General features: G+C 39.0%; 1 protein-coding gene across 3 annotated transcripts in view; it reads right to left on the reverse strand.

Moving 5' to 3' along the window:
• Positions 1-319: 319 nt before the first annotated feature.
• Positions 320-24,795, reverse strand: part of LOC121486867 (chondroitin sulfate proteoglycan 4-like) — a 67,578-nt gene continuing 43,102 nt past the window's right edge. For all 3 annotated transcript variants that reach the window (XM_041748243.1, XM_041748241.1, XM_041748242.1), the window contains 2 exons: positions 13,909-14,092; positions 320-13,238 (listed from right to left, as the gene is read on the reverse strand). In XM_041748243.1, the coding sequence (XP_041604177.1) occupies positions 11,191-13,238; positions 13,909-14,092 (2,232 nt within the window). In that variant the 3' untranslated portion in view covers positions 320-11,190. The remainder of the gene's footprint in view (positions 13,239-13,908; positions 14,093-24,795) is intronic.

The raw sequence follows: 24,795 nt of genomic DNA on the forward strand, positions 1-24,795 counted from the left end.
GTATCTGACATTTCAGCTTCTGTATCTGGAAGAGAGAGCTCTACCTCAAAAAATAGGAGATTTCCCAGTCATAAGTATGCTTAACAGCCAGAAAGAAGGATAAATGTCCATTAAGGGACTGAGATCTTCTAACTGGAGCGATCAGACAAGGCCTTTTGGAGGAAGAAGAAGGTAGACAGGCAGTATTGTAGTGAAATCAGATTTGGAATAAAATTAAACAGCATTCAGCACTCAGCCCTGTAGTGGAGGTGAGATTCTGATAAACAGAAATTCATCATTCTCACAAAAAAGTTATGTTGAACAAACAGTACATAAAGTATAAGAAGAAAACAACTTTATTTTTGTCTTCCACTGACCCTTTCAATCAACTATGCGGGTCCGTGTCTACTATGTTTTCAGTCAGGTATGGGAAGTTCTCAAGAATTTTCTAGTCACTCTTGGGCCATACACACAATTCTAGGGTCATTTCAAGTCACAAATTACAATTTCAGATTAGCATTAAAATGTCAGCCTTATATATTAGTCAAAATTTCAAATTTGCTTCTAAGTTGAGCCTTCTTCCCCTCCTCTGATTTGGGCCTCAAGTCAAGGAAGAAAAGGGTAGCTCTTCTCTCACATCTCTTCTTCTGACTAATCATGTTTCAGCCTCTCCAGGAAACGTTCCTACTTACCTGTAAAGTCAGAATTTGTAATCTCTGTTTTTGCACAAGCCTAAAGTGACTTTTCTCATGAATTTGACATGGCTCTTCAAAGATTTTTGGAGATCTCTTTTTTTTTTTTAATTAATTTTTATTGGTGTTAAATTTACCAACATACAGAAAAACACCCAGTGCTCATCCCGTCAAGTGTCTACCTCAGTGCCCGTCACCCATTCCCCTCCACCACCCGCCCTCCTCCCCTTCCACCACCCCTAGTTCGTTTCCCTCTTAACTGCAATTCCTTGGCAGGGCAAAATGCAAGTGTTCCTGGCTGGTCACTTCCTTTCCCCCCTCATTTTCTAGAAATCTAGGAGTTCCTCAGCTTCTCTCTCTGCTTAAGTCTTAAGTCTCTAGGCCACCCTCTTGATTGGCCCTAAGATGACCTTATGCCAGCTTGCTCTCTGGATCCACTTCTAGTCACTCATGTATTGACCTGACAGACTCTGGAAGGGCTCACCTCCCTCCTGTCATGGGTATCTCTTCATTGTATCATCAAAACAACTGTTTCATTGAATCTCCAGGAACAACTCACACTTTAGACTATTCTGTGCTCCTCAGGTGCAGGGAACATATATTAAGCTCAATGTAGATCTCTTGAAGCCCCTTTCCCTAAGCTTAAGTTAAAAGTTCAGACACTTCCATCCCTTTTCTTAAAGGAAGAAAAGGGGTAGGACTCATGACAAAAACAAAACAAAACAAAACAACACACAAAAACAAACAAACAAAACAACTGCTCTAAAATTCTTCTTTACCTGTTTCCAATTCCTGACTCTTCCACCAAGAATGTGGAGGAGGAGTTTAAGAGTCATCTGGCCTGTTTTCTGTCATTTCTTTTGAAAATATTTTAGCATAGCAAAGCCTTTTACATCCAGCTGTGGCATCTCTTGACTTGGTGTTTTTGTCAAATCTTCCCTTTTAACATCCTGTGATGCTTGGATATCCATCTTCAAAGGAAACAAAGCTTGTATGATCCCTCTGGCTCTTCCCACTTGCTGGAATGACCTAAACTTCAACAATCATCTGGGGTGAGCTGGGATAGGGCCAGCAGCAGACATAGCCTCCTAAGGTGGAACAATGCATGGTCAACTTCTCCAGTATAGTTCTAGTGGATTTTCCTGTCCCAGAGGCCTACTCAAATGCCAGTTATCTTTCCAAATATGATCTGTGCACAAAACCAAGATGAAATATTTCTGCTTCTCTTTACAGGTTCAAACATTTCAAATGCCCCAACTCATTCTATTTCCATTCCACAATAAAGCCAACCTTCCTAGGGTACCTGGTTGGCTCAGTTGGTTAAGCATCTGCCTTCAGGTCAGGTCATGATCCCAAGGTCCTGGGATTGAGTCCTGCACCAGGCTCCTTATTCAGTGCGGAATCTGCTTTTCCCTCTCCCCTTGCCCCTCCTCCAGCTTGTGCTCTCTCTCACTCCCCTCTCTTTCAAATAAATAAATAAAATCTTTAAAAAAAAAACCTTCTCAGATAAAACTTGTTTGATTTCCATTCAATATACATTCTTCTCTTTGAGCTCATTCCCCTGAAATGAGAAGCTTATAACAAGAGTGCTAACAGAATGCAAAATCTTCAAAAAACATTAGCAAACTGAATCCAGCAACATATATAAAAGATTATATACTATGACCAAGCAAGATTGGTTGGTTAAATATCTAAAAAAAAAAAATCAATTAATGTAATATATCATACCAGTAGAATAAAGTACAGAACCACATGATCATCTCAATAGATTCAGGAAAAAAATGTGACAAAACTCAATTCCTTTCCTGATGAAAACACTCAACAAACTAAGAACAGAAGGAGATGTCCTTAACCTGATAAAAGGCATCCACAAAAAAACCTACAATTAGCAATAACCTAATGACAAGACAGTGAAGCTTTCTCCCTAAGATCAAGAACAAGACAAGGAAGTCCATTCTCACCACTCCTATTCAACATTGTACTGGAGATTCTAGCAAGGGTAATTAGGAAAGAAAATGAAATAAAAAGGATCTAGTTTAGAAAGAAGGAAATAAAACTATCTGTATTTGCAACTGAAATAATCTTGTACATAGAAAATCCTGAAGAATCCACTAAGAAACAAAATAAAAATGCTGCTACAAACTTGCAGGTTACAAAATCAATATACAAAGATCAGTCGTATTTCTGTACACTAGCAGTAAACAAAACAAAAATTAAGAAAATAATTCAATTTACAATAGCATCACCAAGAACGAAATATTTAGAAATAAATTTAACAAAAGAAATGCACGACTTGTACACTGAAAACAACAAAACATTATTAGGGGAAAAATTTTAAAAAGACCTAAATAAATGAAAAGACATCCCATATTCATGGACCAGAAGACTCACCATTACTCAACCATAAAATGAACAAAATCTCATCATTTGCAATGACATAGATGGACCTAGGGGGTATAATGCTAAATGAAATAAGTCAGTCAGAGAAAGACAAATGCCATGTCATTTCACTCATATGTGGAATTTAAGAAACAAAACAAATGAAGAAAGGAAAAAAGAGACAAACCAAAAAATAGACTCTAAAATACAGAGAACAAACTTATGGTTGCCAGATGGAAGGTAGGTGAAATAGCTGATGGGAATTAAAGAATATGCATATCATGATGAGCACTGAGTAATGTATAGAATTGTTGAGTCACAGTATCGTACACCTGAAACTAATACAACACTGTATGTTAACTATACTGAAAATAAATAAATGAATGAATAATTTTTTAAAAAAGATACAGTAGTCCTCAAATTTATCTACAGATTCAATGCAATCTCTTTCAAAATCTTTGCTGCCTTCCTTGCAGAAATTGACAAGCTGATTTTAAAGTTTGTATGGAAATTAAAGGAGCCCAGAACAGCCAAAGCTATCTTGAGAAAGAAGAACAAGGCTGGAGAACTCACTTCCCAATTTCAAAAGTTACTGCAAAGTTACAGTAATCAAAATAAAGTGGTACTGGTATGACTGTGTGTGTGTGTGTGTATGTGTGTGTATATATATTACATGTAATATATATATGACATAAATGTGATATATGATACATATATAGATAATCAATGGAATAGAACTGACAGCACAGAAATAATTTCTCACATTTATGGTCAACTCATTTTTGATACAGGAGTAAAGACAATTAAATGGGAGAAAGAACAGTCTTTTCAACAAACAGTCTTGAGACAACTAATTAGCCACACACAATAGAACGATCTTGGGCTCCTACTTCATACCATAGACACCATATATTAAAATTAACTTAAAATGAATCAAAGAGAGAATTTTATACCTAAAGCTATAAAGTCTTAAAAGAAAGTGGAGACCTACATTTTTATGACTTTGGATTAGGAGTTGGTTTCTTAGATACAAGACCAAAAATACAAGTAACAAGAGAAAAAAATAGATAGACATCACAATTAAAATGGTCTGTGTTTTATAGGACATCAACAAAAAAGTGAAAGGACAACCCACAAAATGGGAGAAAAATTTTGAGTATCATATCTGACAAGGATTACTATCCATGATATGTAAATAACTCTTACAGCAAATAACTCAATTTTTAAGATGGACAAAGGATCTCAATAGATGTTTCCTTTCACTCATATGAATAATGTAAGAAATAGTGAAAGGGACCATAAAGGAAGGGGGGAACTGAGTGAAGAAAAATTAGAGAGCAAGACATACCATGAGAGACTCCTGACTCTGGGAAACAAACAAAGGGTTGTAGAAATGGAGGTGGGTGGGGGGATGGGGTAACTGGGTGACAGGCATTAAGCAGAGCAGGTGATGTGATGACCTTCAGATGACATTCAGTATAACTGAATGTTATACTATATGTTGGCAAATTGAATTTAAATTTAAAAAATAGACATTTCTTTAAAGAAGATGTACAAATGGCCATGTACATGATTGCACAGCTCCATGAAAATACTAAAAACTATTGAATTGTACATCCTGAGTGGATTATTTGGTATGTAAATAATATTTCAATAAAGCCTTACCAAAACAAGCGCGGAGGTAGTCTTTACTTTGAGGAGCCATGAGCAGTGCTGAAATGAAATGCAGACCATTTCTCAAATATTACAAAATGCAGTAAATTTGGTCTTGCTAAAAGTTGTGGTTAATGAGTTATTGTTTTTTAAACCCAACACAACCAGCAGAGAACCTACAATGAAGCATGAGATTTTTAACTAGATGGTGGTTTGGTAAAGCCCTGGCTCCTCTTTGGTTGATCCCAAAACAGCCTCGGGTTAGGGTGTGCCACTACTACAAGGCCTCCTGGCTCCCAGCAGACAGCAGTGTCCCAGTAGACCTGGGCTGTGTGACCAAAGGGATCCCACTGGGTGCAGGCCTCAAGGTAAGTAACCCAGAATTAACTGTTCCTAAAGGTCCTGCAAGAACCATGAGGCAGTGGACCCCTAGCAGCAGGGCTCATAGTCCCAGCGCACATGATACAAGGAGAATTAGATTTTAGCCTATTGTCCTAGCCTGGGTTTCCTTAACAGCAAAGGCTCATCTGTGAGTGGGAACAGGAGCGAGGGTTAATACATAGGGAGGAAGAATGTCCACACAACCATGTGATTTGTCTTGATTTGTCTTTAATCTTTAGGACATTCTGAGAAGCCTCACAGAATGCATCTTAGAACTGTTTACCCCTGGGTTGAAAAAAAGAAGTATTTATTCCTCAGCTTCTCTTTGCTGCTGGGTAAGGGCAGTAAGTGGGGAAGTAACTCTCACTTCTGGGTTGTGCAAGCACAGGTTCCCACAGGCATGGGGACAAAGGGACTTGGGGAACACTGTACATTCATTGGCAGCTGTACATATGCTCAGAACTGGTAGCCACAGTCGTAGCTGGAGGAAGAAGCCAAGTTGAGAGAATTTGAAGCAATGCTTAAGAGATGTCTGATGCAATCATCCACTAGGTTCTGTGACATCTCAGGATCAGCTACAGAATTAGCAGGGCCCAGTGAGGCATAAAAATGTGAGCGCTTTGTTAAAAAATTATTGGAATTTCAAGATGGTTACAGCAGAGCCTTAAGCCAAGCCCAGAGTCCTCCTGAGCCCTGTGTGGCTGCACTGGTTGCATATGCCCAGGAGCTGGCCTTGTCTGGACTCTTAAATAGCAAGTTACTCCTCATCCCCATGCCTCACCTCATCTCACCTCACACACACAGACACACAGACACACAGACACACACACATCCCAGGGACACCTGACCACATCTTCCGAAGAAACACCAACATCGAGGAGCTCTCTTCCCTGTCTCTCCGTCAGCTCTGGCCACGTAACTATAAGTGAAGCCTCAATGGGGGTTCGTGACTCTGCTGGTGTGTGCTGAGTTTTTCCAAGCCATGGTCAAATCTGGGCAAAGGAGAAAATTTTTCATAAAGCTGTTTATTTTTTCCCCCATAAGGTTCTTTATTATAAGACTTTTTCCTTAAGAAATGAAATTATAGTGATGGTAAATAGCACTTTTTATTTTGGTAAGGTACCTTACCTTTGGTAAGGTATGATATTAATATTTTTAAGTGGCAATCCTTGTCCTGGACTTAAAAAGAAAATCACTGGTCTATGAATGACTGAGAATAATGGGATGGGAGGTGGGAGAAGGGATATAGGTTTAAAATCAAAGGCCTGATTGATGTAGGGTTTTGAACCTGTTGGGACAGGAAGAGAACAAAGCAGGGTTTTTCATCATAAGTTCAGCACCCCATATAAGATAGAGAACCATCAAAACCCCTGAGCTCCGGGCTGGCCCTTGCAAGTGTTCCTGGCATGCTCTTTCTTTCATCCATTTTCTTGCCAAAGCTCCATCCAAGGACGAAGGGGAAAGATTCCCTGCCCAGTGGAACATGAGCATTTGGGAAGCTCCTCTAAAGAATACGTCATCTATCCTTAAATCACCCACTGAAATTCTACTACCAGTAACCTGCTGCTTCGGGTAGAATATGAATAGCCTCTGGTTTACTTAAGTGATTTAATGTACTAGTTCTTTAATTAATTAATTAATTAAAAGATTTACTTTTTTTTTTTTTTAGATTTACTTATTTTAGAGAGAGAAAAAGCATGAGTGGGAGAAGCAGAGAGAGAGGGACAAGCAGACTCCATTCTGAGCTTGGAGCCTGATGTAGAGCTCAATCTCACAACCCTTAGGATCATGATGTGAAGCTGAAACCAAGAGTTTGAGGTCTCAGCCTGCCACTGAGGCACCCTTTAAAGAACCCAGTAATTCTTTTAAAATGCATTAAAACTGTAGGTAAGACAATTTTTTGTGGCAGTTAGTATAGTGCCTGATGCACTGAGAACATTGTACAAAGATGAAGATGAATGATGACAATGGCGATGATGATGATGATGATGATATTAACATCACTAAATCCTAACAAAACCCAAACAGGTAGGTAGGTGCTAATATTATCCCCAATTTTTGGCCGAGGAAACTGAAATTCAGAGATGCTGAATATGTTACTCAAAGCCACACCGCTTAGAAGCCGAGAGCCAGGGTCCAAAGCAGATGCAGTGTCACTGGGCCTGGTGGGGCACCTAGAGAGACAGATGGTACCAGGTGGTGCTTAGTGGGTCAGCAAGCTCCCTCATTCTCACTATACTGCTGGATGGGCAGTACTGGCTTAAAAGCGCTTCAAGTGAAAACACAAAGCCCTTTCTTGACCTCTAGTTCTTTTTGTACATCTTTTCCTATACCATCCTCTCTCCTGGCACTCCCTGTGTGATTCTGGAAGAACCCACTAGAGGAAACAGACCAGAAAGATTCTTTCAGGACCACATCTTGCATCTTCAGTATCTAGGAATAGTATCTAGTACTGCTCACATACAGTAGGTGCCTAATAAATGTTGGCCAATCGTTATGAGAATGTAGCCTCTTCCAGGCCTCTGTCAAGCAGCCAGTGGTGTTCTTCAGCTTCCAAGCCAAAGGTTCCATCACTGAGTATGCCTCACAGTAGACTCCATGCCCACTTTCAACCCGACATCTGTCCCTATACATGGCCAACATCAAACTCATTATTGATAACAATGCTACTGAAACATACAAGAGGTGCATAGCACAGTCCCATTGTCAAACTTAGGGAATATCATCTGATTTGTTCCATCACCTTCCATTACCTACATCCACCCTCCACATGTGTCTGTACTACAGTCCTGGAAATCTGAAAAACCAGAGAGTAGGGATAGCACCTGTCCCACACCACCTAATTAATGAAGGACTCTAAGGAAGCGCACCAGGTGTTTGACCAGGGTCCCTGAAAGATTAGAATTTGTCAATGCCTACAGATATGGAAAAGTGTTAGACCCTTCACTCCCAGCCCATCCCAAGGTATACTTTCTTTTAAGCAAAAATCAGCCATTCTTCTGACATTAACCTTTGGTATCCACTTATTAATGGTCTGGCCACCTGTTAAGTGGTACTGAATTCATTATGACAGAGACTATGCAGTTGTAGCTCTGTGTATGGGAGAAACCATTTCAAATTGATTTTCAATTCCCAAAACTTTAATTTTCAACACTAAACAAGGATTTGCCAAAGCTTTTTGTTTAGTTTTATATTTGAGCCAGCACCAAATGGTAGGCATTTTTTTTTAATTGAATCCATCTGTAAATCAGAAGAATATTCTAGATGTTCTGGAAGAAAACTTCCCAAGTTCTATATTAATTACTCAACTAATTACTGAGTTTTGACATCTGGATCTCATGCTGATGTTCCTGCTCTAGCACGCACACTCACAATGTGCATTATCATTTCAAAGCATCAGTGTCTGTTTCATTCCAACACAGACACTAATTTTATTTGTATAAAGTTGCAGAATTAAAAGGAAAAAGAGAAGGGGAAATTGGACTTTTTTGTTTGGCCAGGCTGGTAATCTTAACTTCACAGATCTTATAGTCAAAGCAAGGAAGAGGCCAACCTGGTCATAGAGCCAACTATATCTGGCTCTTCCACAAAGAACAGGCATTCTCCTTGCCCAGCTAAGAAAAAACAAAATCCTCTTACTGGATGCAAAGATGTTCCTTAACCTTACCTTTCTGCGTGCAGACTCAAGTACACACTGCTATTCTGTTCCTTCAGAATACTCTGCTGCTTAGAACAAGCTTAAGAATAATTTTGAGTTGCATAGTGATCTAGTGATCAAATCAACCTTGGGTTAAGATTCTCAGTCCTCCTCCTTTCTAAAAGGGTCAAGTACGAAAACACTTAAAAGGGGCTACATATAACTCAGGAATACAGAAAGACAGGAAAAAAAATCACTTTAGGGAGAAGAGAAGTTTTCCTTAGTACCAGCTGTCCATAGCGTTAGAGCCAGGGATCTAGTACATGGGTAGTTATTTCTAGGCCCAAGTATGCTATGCTTTCATATTTCAGATTATTTCATATTTCAGATTATGAAGTCTGTTTCCACAAAGAGCAGTTAAAACTGGGTTGGGACAGAAAAGCAACCTAGAGGAGCAGAAAAGGGAAAGGATGAGAAAAAATTCTTGTCCACATGGAACATTATCAGAGGCATTCGACTTCTGGGGACCCTTTGACCTCAACCTCATCTTTACCTTTGTAAATATCCTACCTCCCTTCTTTTATTGTCTCCTGATGTATTCCACCTGTTAGTACAAGGTAAAATCTTTTCTTTTATCAAGGAATATAAAGAAATGAGTCTTCCCTCCAGTTTTGTTTGTTGGATGCCAACTGCACCTGTTGTGAAAACCAAAAATGTCTTCAGACCCTGCCAAATGGCCCCCTTCCAGGGGCAATTCTTCCTTCCACCCTAGAAACACTAGCCACTGGCTTTTAGAAAATCATTAAAATATGAAAAGGAGACATTAAAGTAGACATCCATTTGAAAGATCAAAATTCTTATTTCCCAAGTATTTCATATTTGAAGACTATTTTAGCAAATCCTATTGTAACTATATGGTGGGCTCATCCACTGATCTCTGACATAGCAGAATCTTCTCCCAGCCCCAGGAGAGATCATTAGTCATGAGAATTCCATTCCCTTTTGTCCATTTCCCCATTCTAGATTGAGACATAAAAGGGGGAAATGTTTGAGAAGGCCTCCCCTTACAAGATTAAAAAATAAATAAATAAATAAGATAATAAGATCCTCTCTAAAAAAAAGTCTTTTTGCCATATCTGTTTTTTTTCCCCACTAGAATGTCTGTCTTTGAATGTGATGGTACTGCTAGGAACATTAGCAGCCCCTCATAATCCCAAGGAACTAAGCAAAACAAACAAACAAACAAAAAAAAATGAAATGCACAACAGCTTGAGGAAGGTAGGGCAGAAGGAACAAAAGGGCTTCAGTGCTTGATGACATCTTTGAAGCACTGAATCAGCCTTGGAATGTCCACCTCAGGCTGCTTATTAGCTGAAATAATTCAACACTTTTATTGTTTAGCCAAATCAATAGTTGGCAAACTGTGATTTACAGGTCAAATGCAGGAACTGGGAATTGTTTTTTATATTTTTAAAAGGTTGTTAAGAAACAAAGGTTGTTAAAAATAAACAGACATATGGGACCCTCAAAGTCTAAAATATTTACTACGTGGCCCTGAATGGATAAAGTTTGCCAATCCCCAATCTAAACCATTCATAGCAAATGTCTCGTGATTTGCAACCCAAAGCACTCTTAACTAATATTAGTTCTGGTATCTTCATTTTACAACTATAGAAACTGAAGCTTGAATCTGCCAATAGTAGGCTCAACCAGAGAAGTCAAATACAAATTTGCCATTTTTTTCAATTCATTATAAAGTTAAGCCAAATTGAGGCATCACAAAACATTTAACAGACTTTTCTATTCATTAAGGTTTCAAATCATATTTGTACTACACATGTGTTTTTGCAAATCAGAATAGACAAAGCCTCTTGAGGAAACACAATATGCTCAGTGAATGCTTTCAAAGGGAGTCAGATTGTCCTACTATCTAGAGCACCATTTCCTGCCATGGGAAGTCAAGTCTAGAGACTCCACGGAGGAAAAGACATTACAGAAATACACAAGAAGCAAACTTGCTGATTTGATAAGTTACCTTTTCTGCTTGCTGATACAATTCCTATATTTTCTTGCTGACTCACTTAGAGAGAGTGAATCCTTACTGAAAAATATTCAAAGCCTTCCTCCATTAATTCTAGCACCCAAGTTAATACTGCTGCTCCTAGTTGGACCAGCATGTTTGGTAGCACCTTGATAAAGGGTTCAAAAATTGACAAAATCTTATACTCAGAGTCAGGTCCAGAAGGAGGCAAAGTTCATTGTGGAGAGCCCATCAGATGAGTGTTGTATGAGTTACAATAAACACTCGTCCACCTCTAGCCATGGGGCCATAACTGAGCACTGAGTGACTGGCAGGGCCAGACTTTTCTCAGTTGATCCAACCAACATCTTTGCCTTTGTATCACATCCCAACATTTCTGTGTCTATCCCAGTACAGTAAGTGGTCAGTCAAGGACAAGAGCACTTAGTCTACACCCAATACTGGTTGTGCTTCAGTGTTGGGTTGGTTTGTCGGCAGAGGTTGACCATATCAGGATCCAGATTCATCCATGTCTCCCAAGGAGCACATTTCTCCACTGGCTCAGTAGCTGGAGAAGCTATTTGCTCACTTTGTGGGTCCCTGAAAAGACTGACTGGGGGACTGCTGGAGCTTTTTAGAAGGGGTGTCACTGTGACAGTGGGTACAGTTATGCTCCTTTCTGGCCTAGGACTTGGGGTTGTAGGTTCCAGACTGGTCTGGGGCTTGATAAGAGGTTTTGTCTTTTCTACCTTCTGGCCCAGCAGCCAGACCCACAAGGCCACTGCAGTTACTATCAGCAGGAAGACCACCATAGCCAAGGGTACAATGACCATTAGAGGATAACTATTCTCCCTGGGCTTGGTGGGTGCCCCAGGACTGGCACTGGTGGTGTCTGGTGGCCAAATGACCCTGGTTAGAGAAGTCTTGCCATCCAGAGTAGGCTCTTCACCATGGTGTTGTCCCCATGGATCTGCTTCCTGCTGCATGGTCTGGGTCAGCTTCCCCAGAGTTTCTGTCTTTGCTGTGGGTCCCGAGGAAACCATGGGCTTCTCTTGAGAATGATCTGAAGTCACAAGATTATCTGAAGTAGCCAATAAAGAAACATCAGGGGTAAAGGTTTGCAGACAGAGGGTGTCAGGTGGCACTATGGTGAAGGGAAGATAACCTATTGCTGGCTGTACATGGTCTGCCTTGAGCAAGAAGGTGAAGGAGTCATTTAGCATATCGATGCCTGTTAGGTTGGCATATGGATGAAGCATCAACAACCCTTGGTCAATGTCGCTCTGAGTGAATAGAGTAGTGTTTTCTATTACCATGCCTTGGCCTACTCTTCGTACAAGTCTTCCATGAGCAGGGGATGCTATCACTTCAAATTTGGGATCACTGTTAGTCCTATTAGCAAGCTCAGTAGCATCAAGGTCCTTTCTTTTCAGATGATAAACCTCTCTGTTGGTAACTGTCAGGTTTGACATAACGCACAGTAAAGGCTGCACTCTGATGTTCAGCATTTGTCCAGTCAAGTTGCTTTCTGATGTAAATAGTGAGAAATATAGCTGGTCCTCTGAGGCAGTGAGATTTGTCATATGGTAAAATAGTCTCCCTGAATACAGATCTTCCTGCCCAAAGCTGATGACCATCTGGTTTTCAATGAGCAGATGCCCATGTTGGAGGGGCCATGTCATCTTGTAAGTGATTTGGGGGCTTCTCCCATTGGTCGTTGCTGACAAGTGAATATTGGTGATGGGGACAGTTGTCTGGCCTTGTGGGAGAAGTAGGTCAGTGAGGTTCACAAGGGTGATGGAGATGGGGATGACATCCAGGTGGAAGAGCTTATAGAGTGGGCGGTGTTGGCCATCGGTCACACTAAAGTAAAACACACCTGAGGATGGGCTTCCATCTTGTACAAACCATACCTGAGAGTTATCAATGTCGGCTTGCGTGAAATGGTGAATAGGTATGTCTGGATGGTGAGTCATTGCCAAAAAGCCATTATTAGGATTACGGATGATCATATATCTGATCTCCTCTGGAGGGCTGTCTAGATCTTCCACTCTTAGGTTTTCAGGTCCTACAACCAAACTATTTCCCTGCAGAACTTTCAACCGAAGCCCTTTTGTCTTTATTTCTGGCGCCTGGTCATTAACAGGAGAGATAGTGATGTTAAACATCTCTTCAAGGAAGTCAGTCTCCGGCTTGGTGGTGGACTTGCTCTTTTGTTTTGGCCAAACGGCAAAAGTAAAATTATCAGCCAGTGATTCAGAGTCATCATGAAGGTATATGATTCCAAATTTATTAACTATATACTGGGAGAAATTGGGTTTTCCTTTGGTAATATTCCTCTCTCCAACGATAATGGTTCCATGATGAGGAAGAGATATAACCTGGAACCAGATTTCATAGGAAGATCGCTGAGATTTGGGCAACTTCAGTAAGAGGTTGGAAGCATCTAAATTAGATTGGTCAATGAGAACTTTGCCTCCCTCCTTGACAAAAGCTCCTGTAAAAGTGTAAATATAAAGAACAAAGTGGCATTTCATTAGAACTTTGGGATGACACCTATAAAGCTCTTTCTCTCTCAAATTTCCATATCCCAATGGATTACTATAAACGTCTTGGTTGTTCAAGGACCTGAATTAGCACTGTTACCCACCCACAGCATATAACAAATTATATTTTAAGTATACATATCCTAACTATTAAATCAATATTTCAGGCAAGAGCATTTCAAAATCCTGAGATTCATCCATAGAATGTTAATTTCTTAACTTACCTACTACTGGACTTCCTCTTGCCATGGAAACAGGTGCAGCTTTCAATATCCCTTTTCATGAAGGAACTTGACTTATTTGTTATTTTCATTTTCTATAGGTGGTTTTCAGTCATAGGCATGGTAAAGTCTCCAAGTGAAATTCTTTAGAGCTAATTTTTCATCTTTCCCCCAACTACTACTATTAAAGCTTATGAGAGGAAAGCGAAGAGGCCCAGAGAAAGAGCACATATAAAGAAATAAATTTTATAACCAAATAAGTTTTATTTCAAAGGTTGCTATCGTGGCATTGTTATGATATCGTGGCATTTCCAATTAATCAAGGAATACTTACTTCCAAATTGTCCCTACTTTAATAATTATAGATAAGCCACTGACCCATGTCTTTTGATGGCTTTACCTGTATTTGCAAGCAGACGACTCTGCCGACCTGGTTCTGTAACTTCATATGAAATAGTAATATGAAACTCCTCAGGGCTTAGAGCTGCTGGCGGAGAGGATGTCGTAAACGTGAAAGAGTCTTCTGCAGTCCAGCCAGTGTTTTCACGGTCCACATGTTGGTATAATATGAGCTGTTCACTGACCTGTATAGACAGGAAGAAAAATCAGCCCCTGGCTTCAGGGATAATAGGAGGACAACACGTATCCTAACTGAAGAAGATACAAGTCTTTTCAGGGTTTATTCTCCTGCCCAAATTGTGCACATATCTATGCAAACACAAGAACACTAACAATGTGGTAACTTAAGTTTGTCAAACTTCAGTGTTCTATTGCAAAAATAGTTTATTTATCAGAGAAAGAAAAGCACAATGATTTTGAGATGATGAAGGCTATGGTACGTATAGTTTAGAAAGTATATAATGAACCTTCATTTGCCTGTCTGATAATTTTAAAAACTATCAACTTATAACCAATCCTATTTCATATAATACTCCTACCCACATTCTGCTCAACAGCATATTTTGAAGCCAACCAAACACCATTTTATCTGTAAATGTTATAGTAAATACTGACAAAGATGGCTCTTTTTAAAAAAAGACTTTATTTATTTATGAGAGACTCAGAGAGAGAGGTGGAGACATAAACAGAGGGAGAAAAAATAAATAAATAAACAGAAGGAGAAGCAGGTCCCCTGTGGGGAGCCTGATGTGGGACTCTATCCCAGGACCCTGGGATTATGACCTAAACTGATGCTCAACCACTGAGCCACCTAGGTGCTCCAAAGATGGCTCTTTTAAAAATATAATCACAATATCATTATCACATATAAATATTATCAATAATTACTTAATATCATCAAATATCCAATTAGTATTTAAGTATCTCCGATGACCTAGTATATGTGAGGGTTTTTTGTTTGTTTGTTTGTTTGTTTTTTGACATAGTTGCTTTGTTTGAGTCAGGATCTTTAGAAGTCCCCATGTCACATTTGTTTGATGCTTCTCATAGGTATCTCTTAGTCTGTAGGTTCCCTTTCTCGTAATTTTTTTCTTGTGATTTATTTATTGAAGATATTGGGTCATTTGTCTTATAGAGCTTCCTATATTCTAGATTTTGCTGCTTGAATCCCAATGGTATTGTTTAACATGTTCCTCTGCCCTCTATATTTCCAATACACTAGGAGTTAAATCTAGAAATGTAATAAGAATCAGATTTAGGTTTTTTTAAAAATGTTTTTCAGGTTATATTATATATTTCCTCTGCATCTCATTGCAAGGCTGCTCCTTTTTTGAAAATGTTAGGATTAATAGGTGAATTCGAGTTCTGCCACATTGATCCATCTATTTTTAAGTTCCCCATCACCCTTATCATCTGATAGTTTTACAGAGTCATTGAGATGACTGCTTAAGTTCCTTATTTTTTGCAGTGGCAAGGCATTGATATTTTTAATCATTTCTTCTTCATTCTTTTCTGGAATCCTTCTACAAAGAAGAATTTTCCCTCATCAGCTATTTGGCTAAACTGAAGTACAGTGTATGCAGAAAAGACAGGATAAGTACTTGATTCTTTCTCTTTATACTAATTTTTGGAAAAATTAGTCCCCTGGCTCCATGATCCAAATATACCCATTGGTTTTTGTTTTGTTTTGGGATCATTATAAACTTATGAGTTTTAGCATATGATGTACTTCATTCCATTGCAGTTGTTATTCTCATTGATGTTCAAATTTCCCCATCTTGCTTAGGGTATTTTTCAAGATTTGATCTAAGTCCCTGATGTCTCTTGCCAATGAATGTCTTTTCTAGCTCAACTGATGGAGATGGGCTTCACCCAGTATTTTGTTGTCCAGATACCATATGAGTAGTCCTTTCTCTAACAACAGTGATTGAAAGTTCTCAATCTCGAACCACAGAAGAGAAGGCTAGAGAAAAAAATATCTAATCTTTTCATTCCTGTAGGTTACATCTTTCTCTGACCTGCCTTCTATTATAGTATCTGAACTTAGAGGTAGGTTTTTTCAAGGTATCTGTGTCCGTCAAAAATGCCTAGAATAAATTATCATATAATTTACAGAGCAGTTGAGTCTATTTCATCAGTCAGTATTTGGAAATATTGTATTAACTAACAAAAGTTTGGTGATGTATCACTCTGGCTCAATACTGGTACAATGGATAAGCCTAGAATCAGAGTTCTAGAAAAGCTTCTGATCTAGTGAGCTTTACAAAATATGAGCTTCCTATTTCCACAGTGTCCAAAAGCTGTTGGCAAGTTTTTTGTTCCTTTCCTATTCAAGGGTAAGGCAAGGAAATGCTGTCATTTGGGGATTTTAAATGGGAAGAAGAAAGTATCGTTTCTCCACATTTCTTCATAAAGAAGCAAGGTCATTCATAAAAAATTGGTTTCCCCAAAGATAATTTCTGGTACTGACTAGTAACTTGATGCTCTAGAAGTTTCTGGGAAATAAGTCAGTTTTATTTAGCAGTTATACTATTTCTATTCTCAGCTAAAGATTTACGATAAAATATTCATCATAAATGTATTCCTCTTCCTAGAAATAAATAACTGTGCCATGGATTTTGGATTGGAGAATGGTTTCCAAAGGTTCCCATTCTGCTTGAGAGAGGCATAATATTATAAGACAAGAGACATCCAGCTTCTTAATATTAAAAGTAACATAGTCTACTGATTAAAAGGAAAAATTTTCTTGAAAGCAGCCAATCTTGTCCTTTGCTTCTTTGGGTTAAGTAAAAATTAACTTCTCTGAAAAATATAATTATTGGAATAATCTAAGGATCTTCTGATGTCTACAGGATGAATAGTAATTGTCTCAGGGAAAGAATGCTTCTCAAAGATGAGAACAGTTGAGATGAAAGTCAGAAATCTGAAGGAAATTAATTGGAAAGGAGCCCTGATCATAGCTGTGTACTTTGGAAGACTCCTGAAAGAGAGGTCTGCTATAAGTTCTGTTTTTGAAGTCATTACAAAAGTGAGAAATTGTGAATACCTTATTGACTCATTTTATGCTGGAGAGTGAGAGAATCAAATTAGATTCATCTTGAGTGTCTGAGCTTCAAGACTAAACAGTACATAATTGAAAGTGCTGAGCTAGAAGCAAAAGGGAATGAGTGTGTCTGTGGAATGTCAACTTGGCAGCCATGCCCTGAAGGAGCTTTTAGGTGAATAGAGTCTTTAATGTTTAAAGAAAGAGAGCTTTAAGAATCAGGTTCTAGGGGCACTTGGGTGGCTCCATCAGTTGAGCATCTTTTTTTTTTTTTTTTACATTTCAGCTCAGGTCTTAGAGTCATGAGTTTTAGCCCCAAGTGGGGCTCCATACTGGGCATGGAGCCTACTTGAAAAAAATAATAAAATAAGACCAGGTTCTAAGGTGTGTGTGTGTGTGTGTGTCTGTGTGTGTGTTTGTGTGCGTGGTTAGAGAGGGCTGATAAAGGGAGAACAAGACCAAGACTTTAAGGGAAAAAGTGTAAGGTAAACCTCAGAAGAAAAGGATCTCAGACAGGATTAGGAATTTTGTTACCTCAAATAGAAAGTGGCCCTAGAACAATTTCCAACAGCTCTGCATATTTCTACTGCATTAAATATAGATAGATAAGCCACTTACTGGATACCTGGGCTCAGAGATTATGGAGAGAGGAGAGAAGAGGTTTTTATTTCCCATGGATTTAGATTAGCCCAGATATTTTCTCTTTTACAGATGGAGTCTTTTTGGAATGTCATTATATATTAAAATTTGGGGCCGCCTGGGTGGCTCAGTCAGTTAAGTGGCTGCCTTTGGCTCAGGTCATGATCTCCGAGTCCTGGGATCAATTAAGCACCACATTAGGCTTCCTGCTTAGCAGGGAGTCTGCTTCTCCCTCTCACTCTGCCCCTCCCCCGCCTTGTGCTCTCTCAATCACTCTCTTAAATAAATAAATAAAAATTTTTTTAAAAGAAAATTAAATTTTGCAGAATTCCAGCTAGTAAATGTGGAAGGAAAAACAGAATGAGAAAAATCACCATTTGTCAATCACACCGGTAATAAATATTTCACAGGTAAGAATCCTAAAATGATTGCTTACTTTAGTTGTGATGAAAAACAGAGTAGTTAAATAGTTTCAAAGTATTCCCTCACAAAATACTTAATTGAGAAAAGGAAAATAGTAAGTTTGCCAAGGAGAAACCTGAAAGATAGCACCTGACTAAATGGAGACATCATCAGTGACAGGGTGGAGTGAGCATCAGTGCTTCCTGACTTGAGGCTGGAGGAGAGCTCAGCATCTCTCATGTCAGACCTGCCAAAATGCACAACCTGAATAAGACTGTGATGAAATGTCCAATAAAACCAAGCTGAGGAACATTCTATAAATGACTGGCCTGTTCTCCTCAAAAAATGGCCACGTCACAAAAGTCAGTGTGACTGCAGGATGCTTTCAGGTTAAAGCAGACCAATGACACCTGAAAACTAAATCCTGTTTTATGCTGTGGATTTTTTTCTTTAGGATATTCTTCCAGAGGATATTCATTGAAACAACTTGTGAAATTTGAGAAAAGGTGTTTTATAAAAAGCCAGTTCTGTGGCTTTTATGCCAGTCATTTAATCTCCCTGACCCTCCATTTCTGCATTAAAATACAGAATAACATCTCACTTGTAAATATGCATTTAACCTAATTAGTCTTTTGCCATATTAATGTTCAAACCCTGGGCATTTCTAAGTCTTTTAGGAAAGCATCTAAGTCCTCACTAATCAATTCCTTATTAGGACATCAGAGGATTCCAGTTAAGATGGAAGGCTATACTTATTTTTTAAAAGGATCATGGCATGAAAATATTAAGCAATTAGAAATTTCTAGAATATGCCTAATAAAATAAATCTTTTCTTATAAAACCAAGAAATAGTTAGGCTGGAATTTTGGCACATACTCTAGAAGCTTACTTCCAGTTGCTTTGTAAATAAGTATTAGTTCACCATCCTATACTTGACATTTCAATAAATATTTGTTTAATGAATAAGTTACTTAAAAAGTGCTTTACAAAATTTAATTATAAAGTATGTTTATATCATGAAGCTGTAGGAATAAGGCAATCCAAGACATTTCTTACCCATTGATTTAACAAAAACACAACCAATACCTTTTGCTGAGCCCTAAATATGTGCCAGACACTCTGCAAGGCATTTTATGTAACTCATTTTACTTTAGGGGCCTTATTATATACACTTGACAGATTTAAAAAAAAAAAAAAACCCTGAGGTTCAGAAAATGTAAATAATTCACTCATAGCCAATGAATGGGAGAGCTCAGTTTTTAATCTAGTCCCATGTAACTCCAGAATTCATGTTTTTCCTACTGCACTGTTCCTTCATTATGGAAAGCTCAATGAGATTCTAGGCAACTAAGAAATTCACAAGATTATGTGCTCCAACTTCAAGGAGTTTAGTAATGCTAAAAGTCAGTTGGTAGGTATAGCTAGGGAAGACAAATGCCATTTTGTGGTCTGGCCTGGCTAGGACACAATCACTATTGGCCAGAGCTTGTAAGCATTCAAAGAAAGAGGTCATTTTATATGCTGTATTTATTACAAAAGTAAAGTTAAAGAGAAAATGTATTGTATATTTTCTTTTATACTATTGTCATTGTATATCAGGTACAAATGTCTCATAGGACCTTAGAAAAAAGAAGGTAGATTGAGGGGGAAAGGAGCTTCCACCTGGATCAAGGCTGAAGGTAATTCCTTTCTGGCCCCAAGGTGACTGGCAGATGTCCATTTTATTCAAGCTAAGCTTTTTAAACCTGAAGGCATTTAAAAAATATATTTTATTTATTTATTCATGAGAGACACACAGAGAGAAGCAGAGACATAGGCAGAGGGAGAAGCAGGCTCCATGCAGGAAGCCCGATGTGAGACTGGATCCCAGGACTCCAGGATCACACTCTGAGCCAACCGCTCAACCGCTGAGCCATCCAGGTGTCCCCTGAAGGCATTTTTAAAGTTTCTCATTGTTTGACTGCATGATTTTACACAAATCTCAGTGTTCTTCAGATATTTTTGTGGGGGTGGGCAAGATATAGTTTTTTCTCTCACTCTCTTTTTGTCAAGATAAAATTCTTAAACATTGAAATATTACAAAGAGTCATTATGAGTGCCTTGGATGAACCCAGGGGTGAAGTGGGAGCTCTGATACACCAAGCTTGGAGTCAGCCATGACATGGAATCTGATACTTTTTTCCCTAAAACCGTGTAGATACTGTAGATTCACAAAAGTACACGTGGACAAGACTGAGTGTTAAGAGAATAAAATTGTCAAATTCAGCTAAGAAAATCAGAGCATAAGTCTTTTACACTGATCTCTCCCATGGTGGGGCTTAAAAGTCAATCACAGCTTTGAAATTCCCACTGGAGAAGAGAGTAATCAAATTATCTTGGAGTCAGGTGAAAAAGGGAGAGAGACAGGGAGATAAGCAGTCCAGTCACTTGATTCTCCACAACATGATGGCTTTGTTAAAGGTCCCAGTCTCTACACAGGACAATTATTGTCCAGAAGAAGCAAGGGAACCAGAGCTGGCCAGAAACTCTATCTTAGGCAGATATTATTCATGGAGAAAGAAGACTGAAGAAAGCCAAAAAATTCAAAAAGGTAAAGGTTCCATATGGGTTAACCAAAAAGTCCTATAAACTAAGATTTGGAAGACAATAAGGTCCTGTGCTCCTGAAAGATAAGTTCAGATAAATGACTCCTTTTTACATGCCCTTTCTTACTTTTACCAGGACTGGTACCATCAGTACAGAAAGCAGCCGGGGCTGGAGGACTCAAGGTTCCCAGAAGAGGTCAGAAGTCTGGGCCAGCCAGCCCAGGTAGTGACAGCTTAAAGGGTACCCAGGTATAATGCTAAATAAAGTGAAACTGGGTTAAGTCTTAGAAAAGATTCTCCTTAATGGAAATGGATAGAAAAGGTATTTTAGAAGGCCTAAGTTCCTAAATGGTGCTTCTTGGAAATCTCTTCCTAGAAATGGGCAACTGAAAACCAGGTCCAAATACTACCCATGCTCCTCCATGATGGAGTCAATCTCCACATAAAAATGCTAGATCAGAAATCTTTTAAAGGGCCTAGCAATATAGCCATCTATAACCCTACTCGACAGAAAAGTCCAAGTTCACATTTTTATAGAAGTAAACATTGATTCTCATGGGCTTTATGCCATTACAAGCAGGGAAACCTTTAATAAAACTACCAAATGAGATCATAGAAAAGGTGATTTATTAGGAAACAGCAGGAGGTAGTACGGGACATCTTGCTGTTTTGTAGACGGCCAAAATGCCCCCTTCCCCAATATCAGATCCAAATCCCTTGAACCTGTGAATATTACCTTCTTTGTCAAAGCCTTGGCAGATCTGATTAAAGATCCTGATATTGGAAATTACCCTGGGCTATCCGGGGGGCTTTAAGTGTGATCACAGACATCCCTACCAGAGGAAGGCAGAGGGATATTCCACACAAATGAAAGAGGATAAAGGAAAGCAACTATAGAGACAGAGATTGGAATGATAAAGGCACATACTAAGAAATGCTGGCAGCTACCAGAAGCTTCAAAAGGCAAGGAAGGAATTCCCCCTTAGAGCCTCCAGAGGGAGAACAACCCTGCTGACACCTAGATTTCAGCCTAGTGAAAATGGAGTCCCAACTTCTGGCCTCTAGAATTATGAGAAAATACATTTCTGTTGCATTCAGCCACCAGTTTGTGGCAAGTTATTAGAGCAGCCATAGGAAATTAATACAAAGAGAAAAGATAAACCACTCTCATGGAAATGGGAATTAGTTGTACCTGCTTTTTCAAAGAAAGCCAAAAGTTCTAAGAAAAAAGAAACATTCTGGTTATTCAAACCCTTTGGGCCAGGACCCATGAGCCAAATTCCAGTCTGAACAATGACTAGGTGAGTAAATGACAACTGAATATTTCTACACATGGAAAATATGCACATAATTCAGTGAGCTGCAACTGCAAAACCAAAATTGCCAAAATGAAACACTGGTAAGAAATGTCCAAAATGACTACTGAGTCTAGTTGCCACGGAGCTTGCTACTGAAGAGACCCTAAGAAATTGAGGGGGAGGGGGGACAAGGAGGGCAAATGTGATCATTCACACAAAAACACTGATCCTTCTCTGCTTAGAAAATGAAAGGGCCCAAGTTTAATGATCCCATTTGCTCTCCATTAAGTTGTAATAAATTAATTTCTATCCTATGGGAAATGTGCTTGCAATTTCTTAAAATGTCAGTGTTACCTTGAGCAACAAACTTAGACTCCAGGAGAAGAGGTAACTGGACAAAATTCACAGCGTAGAATGCATTGTATTATTTTCTAAGTGTGGCCCTGGAAAGCTGGGTTTGTTGTGTTGCAGTAACATTAACGAAGATGGATGGTCTTCCCTCCACAATGGCACAGTGGCTTAAATGCAGTTACTGGCTTTATGGAAAAGCAAAAAGGCCAGACATCAGAAACCTCAAAACCAGAACACTTTGCTTTTTAATGATTCCAAATGATCTAAACATTCACTGGAATGGAAATCACTCAATTAGCCCTGTGCTCTACTTGGAGTGCTTTATGGAATTCAAATCATACTTTGTTCACACATTCTTCTGAAATGAATGATAAGTCTCAATATGTAAAAGTTCTCATTTCATAAATTTGATGATTCACCTTCTCTGTGTCTGCATGTGTTTATTTATTTAGGGTATAAGATTTTCAGCACAAATTTCATGATTTAGCTTTTCCCATTTAGGGAGATGGGATATGATTGTGAGAAACAAGAATGTTACTTGACGATCTTGGTAGGTTGATGTGGGATGGTTTAAAAAATAGTGAATTTATTCTGAGATAAGAAAATATTTTGAGCTATAACATAACAAATGCATTCCTACAATTATTTTGCCAGTGTATGATATTAAGCATGATGGAGTATCTAGGTTTCTCTCACAAGCTATAACCATCTAGAGTCAATGATTTAAATGGTCATTTTTCTTTATCCATCAAAAAAAGTAAGAAAAGGTATGGGTTATGTGCAAAATGATACAATGGCTTTGCCTCCCCACTGAGGGTGGTAGAGGGCTGGAAACAATTTCATCTTTTAAGGTAAAGGTGTGAAAGCAAACTCAACCATCAACTGCCTAAAACATCCTCCCAGTTGGACACTTAGGTCATTGTCTAACTGAAATTAGAAATATCTGAGTTTAGGAAAACTGGTGTAGAATGCCAAAAAGCATTCAAAGCCATTTGATTACATGAACATGGCTGAATAGTTCCAACTCCTAAAATTGAACTTGATTCCTGCCTGAGTCATATCTCTTTCCACCAACCAGACTGAAGAGGGCTGATCAAAGCACGTAGTACATGCTCAATAAATGTCTTCGTTAAGTAATTCCGGAGAAAAGGTTTTGATTATCTTCATCACCTCCAAAGTCTGCCTCTACCACTTCTTTTATGTCCCAAATTGTTCTGGAGCTGCTGGGTAGTAAATCCGAGCCCTAAAGAAATGGCAACCAGGGTTCTATTCAGACAGGAGGCCATAAAATTGCAGATTTTAGGAAAAGATTTACATTCCATTTGCATATGAAAAAGGAGAGAAGATCTGGAAATGGGAAAGCTAGGAAAATAAATAATAAGCTTCTTTCTCTTCCCAAGTCACAAATAAAACTGTGTTTTTGAACACACAAGCTAAACACGATCGGAATGTCTTCAGATTAATGTCGGTTGTACTGAATTTATTGATGATACCGTTTTTCTCCAATATAAATGCACTGCTTAAAAAAAACAAAAAAAATAAATGCACTGCTTTAATCTTTTCTAATTTTATTTTGACAAGAAGCACATGTTATTTTCATACTCAGAGACACACACACACACACGGAAACAGTCAGAGTTAGCACTTGGTTTCTAGCTTTACAGAGTTTTCTCAGCATACTCTTTCCTCTCCTCACATTATTGATGTGTTTTATGACTACTAAAGTGGAGGGGTAGTTAGGGTATTTCAATGACATTTATTCAGAGGCATTTAGTCAAACACATATTGCAAAATATATCCTGCAAAAGGTCACCACAGCAGCTGCTCTAGGGAAGAGTCTTTTCAGTGGGTCCTCCTCGCTCTGGCCGCTGGGATGGGATCTTTGGAGCCTCCTCGCCCCTAGCCCTGGGGCCTCATTCTGCCTCCCAGCCTATGTTCTGCTCAAGGTCGAAATGCTTCACCCCAGGCATGAGGACCCGACGTTTCATCAGCCCCCTGCTCTCATCATCACTAAGGGAAGTATGTTCCAGAACACCAGGGGCTTTTCCCCAAAGGGAAACAGTAATTGGGTTATGGGGTGGCAGGCAAATGTCATTCTCTTCTAATGACCTCATTTCCATTCATTAAATCACTGTAGCACATTAGGATAAACATGGCAGCCAATTCTGGTGTCCCAGAAAAATTGCTTTCTCCTGTGAAACCAGTCTTTTGGCTACTGGGAGAGGAAAGGAACCTCTCACATTTCTAAGAACAAAAAGATAGTATCAGCAGCCTTAGCTAGCATTTAGTTCATGCTGCATGGGGAGCAATGTGCTAGGCATTTTGCATCCATTATCCATGTTAATCCATACACAAGCTCCTAGAAGAAAGGAAAGCCTGGTAGATAGGAGCATGACTTGGCATCAGAGGCCCTAGGTTCAAATCCAGATTCTGCTGCCCCTGAGTTGTGTAGCTGTGGGCAGGTTGCTTAGCTTTCCTGTGCTTTAGGTTCCCAGCCTGTAAGATGATGAGTAGTAAAGAAGAAAGTTTAAGACAGCACTTGGGACATGGTGAATGTTCAAAATGGCTTC

This window comes from Vulpes lagopus, chromosome 3, assembly GCF_018345385.1.
Source record: "Vulpes lagopus strain Blue_001 chromosome 3, ASM1834538v1, whole genome shotgun sequence".
Taxonomy (NCBI): Eukaryota; Metazoa; Chordata; class Mammalia; order Carnivora; family Canidae; genus Vulpes; species Vulpes lagopus.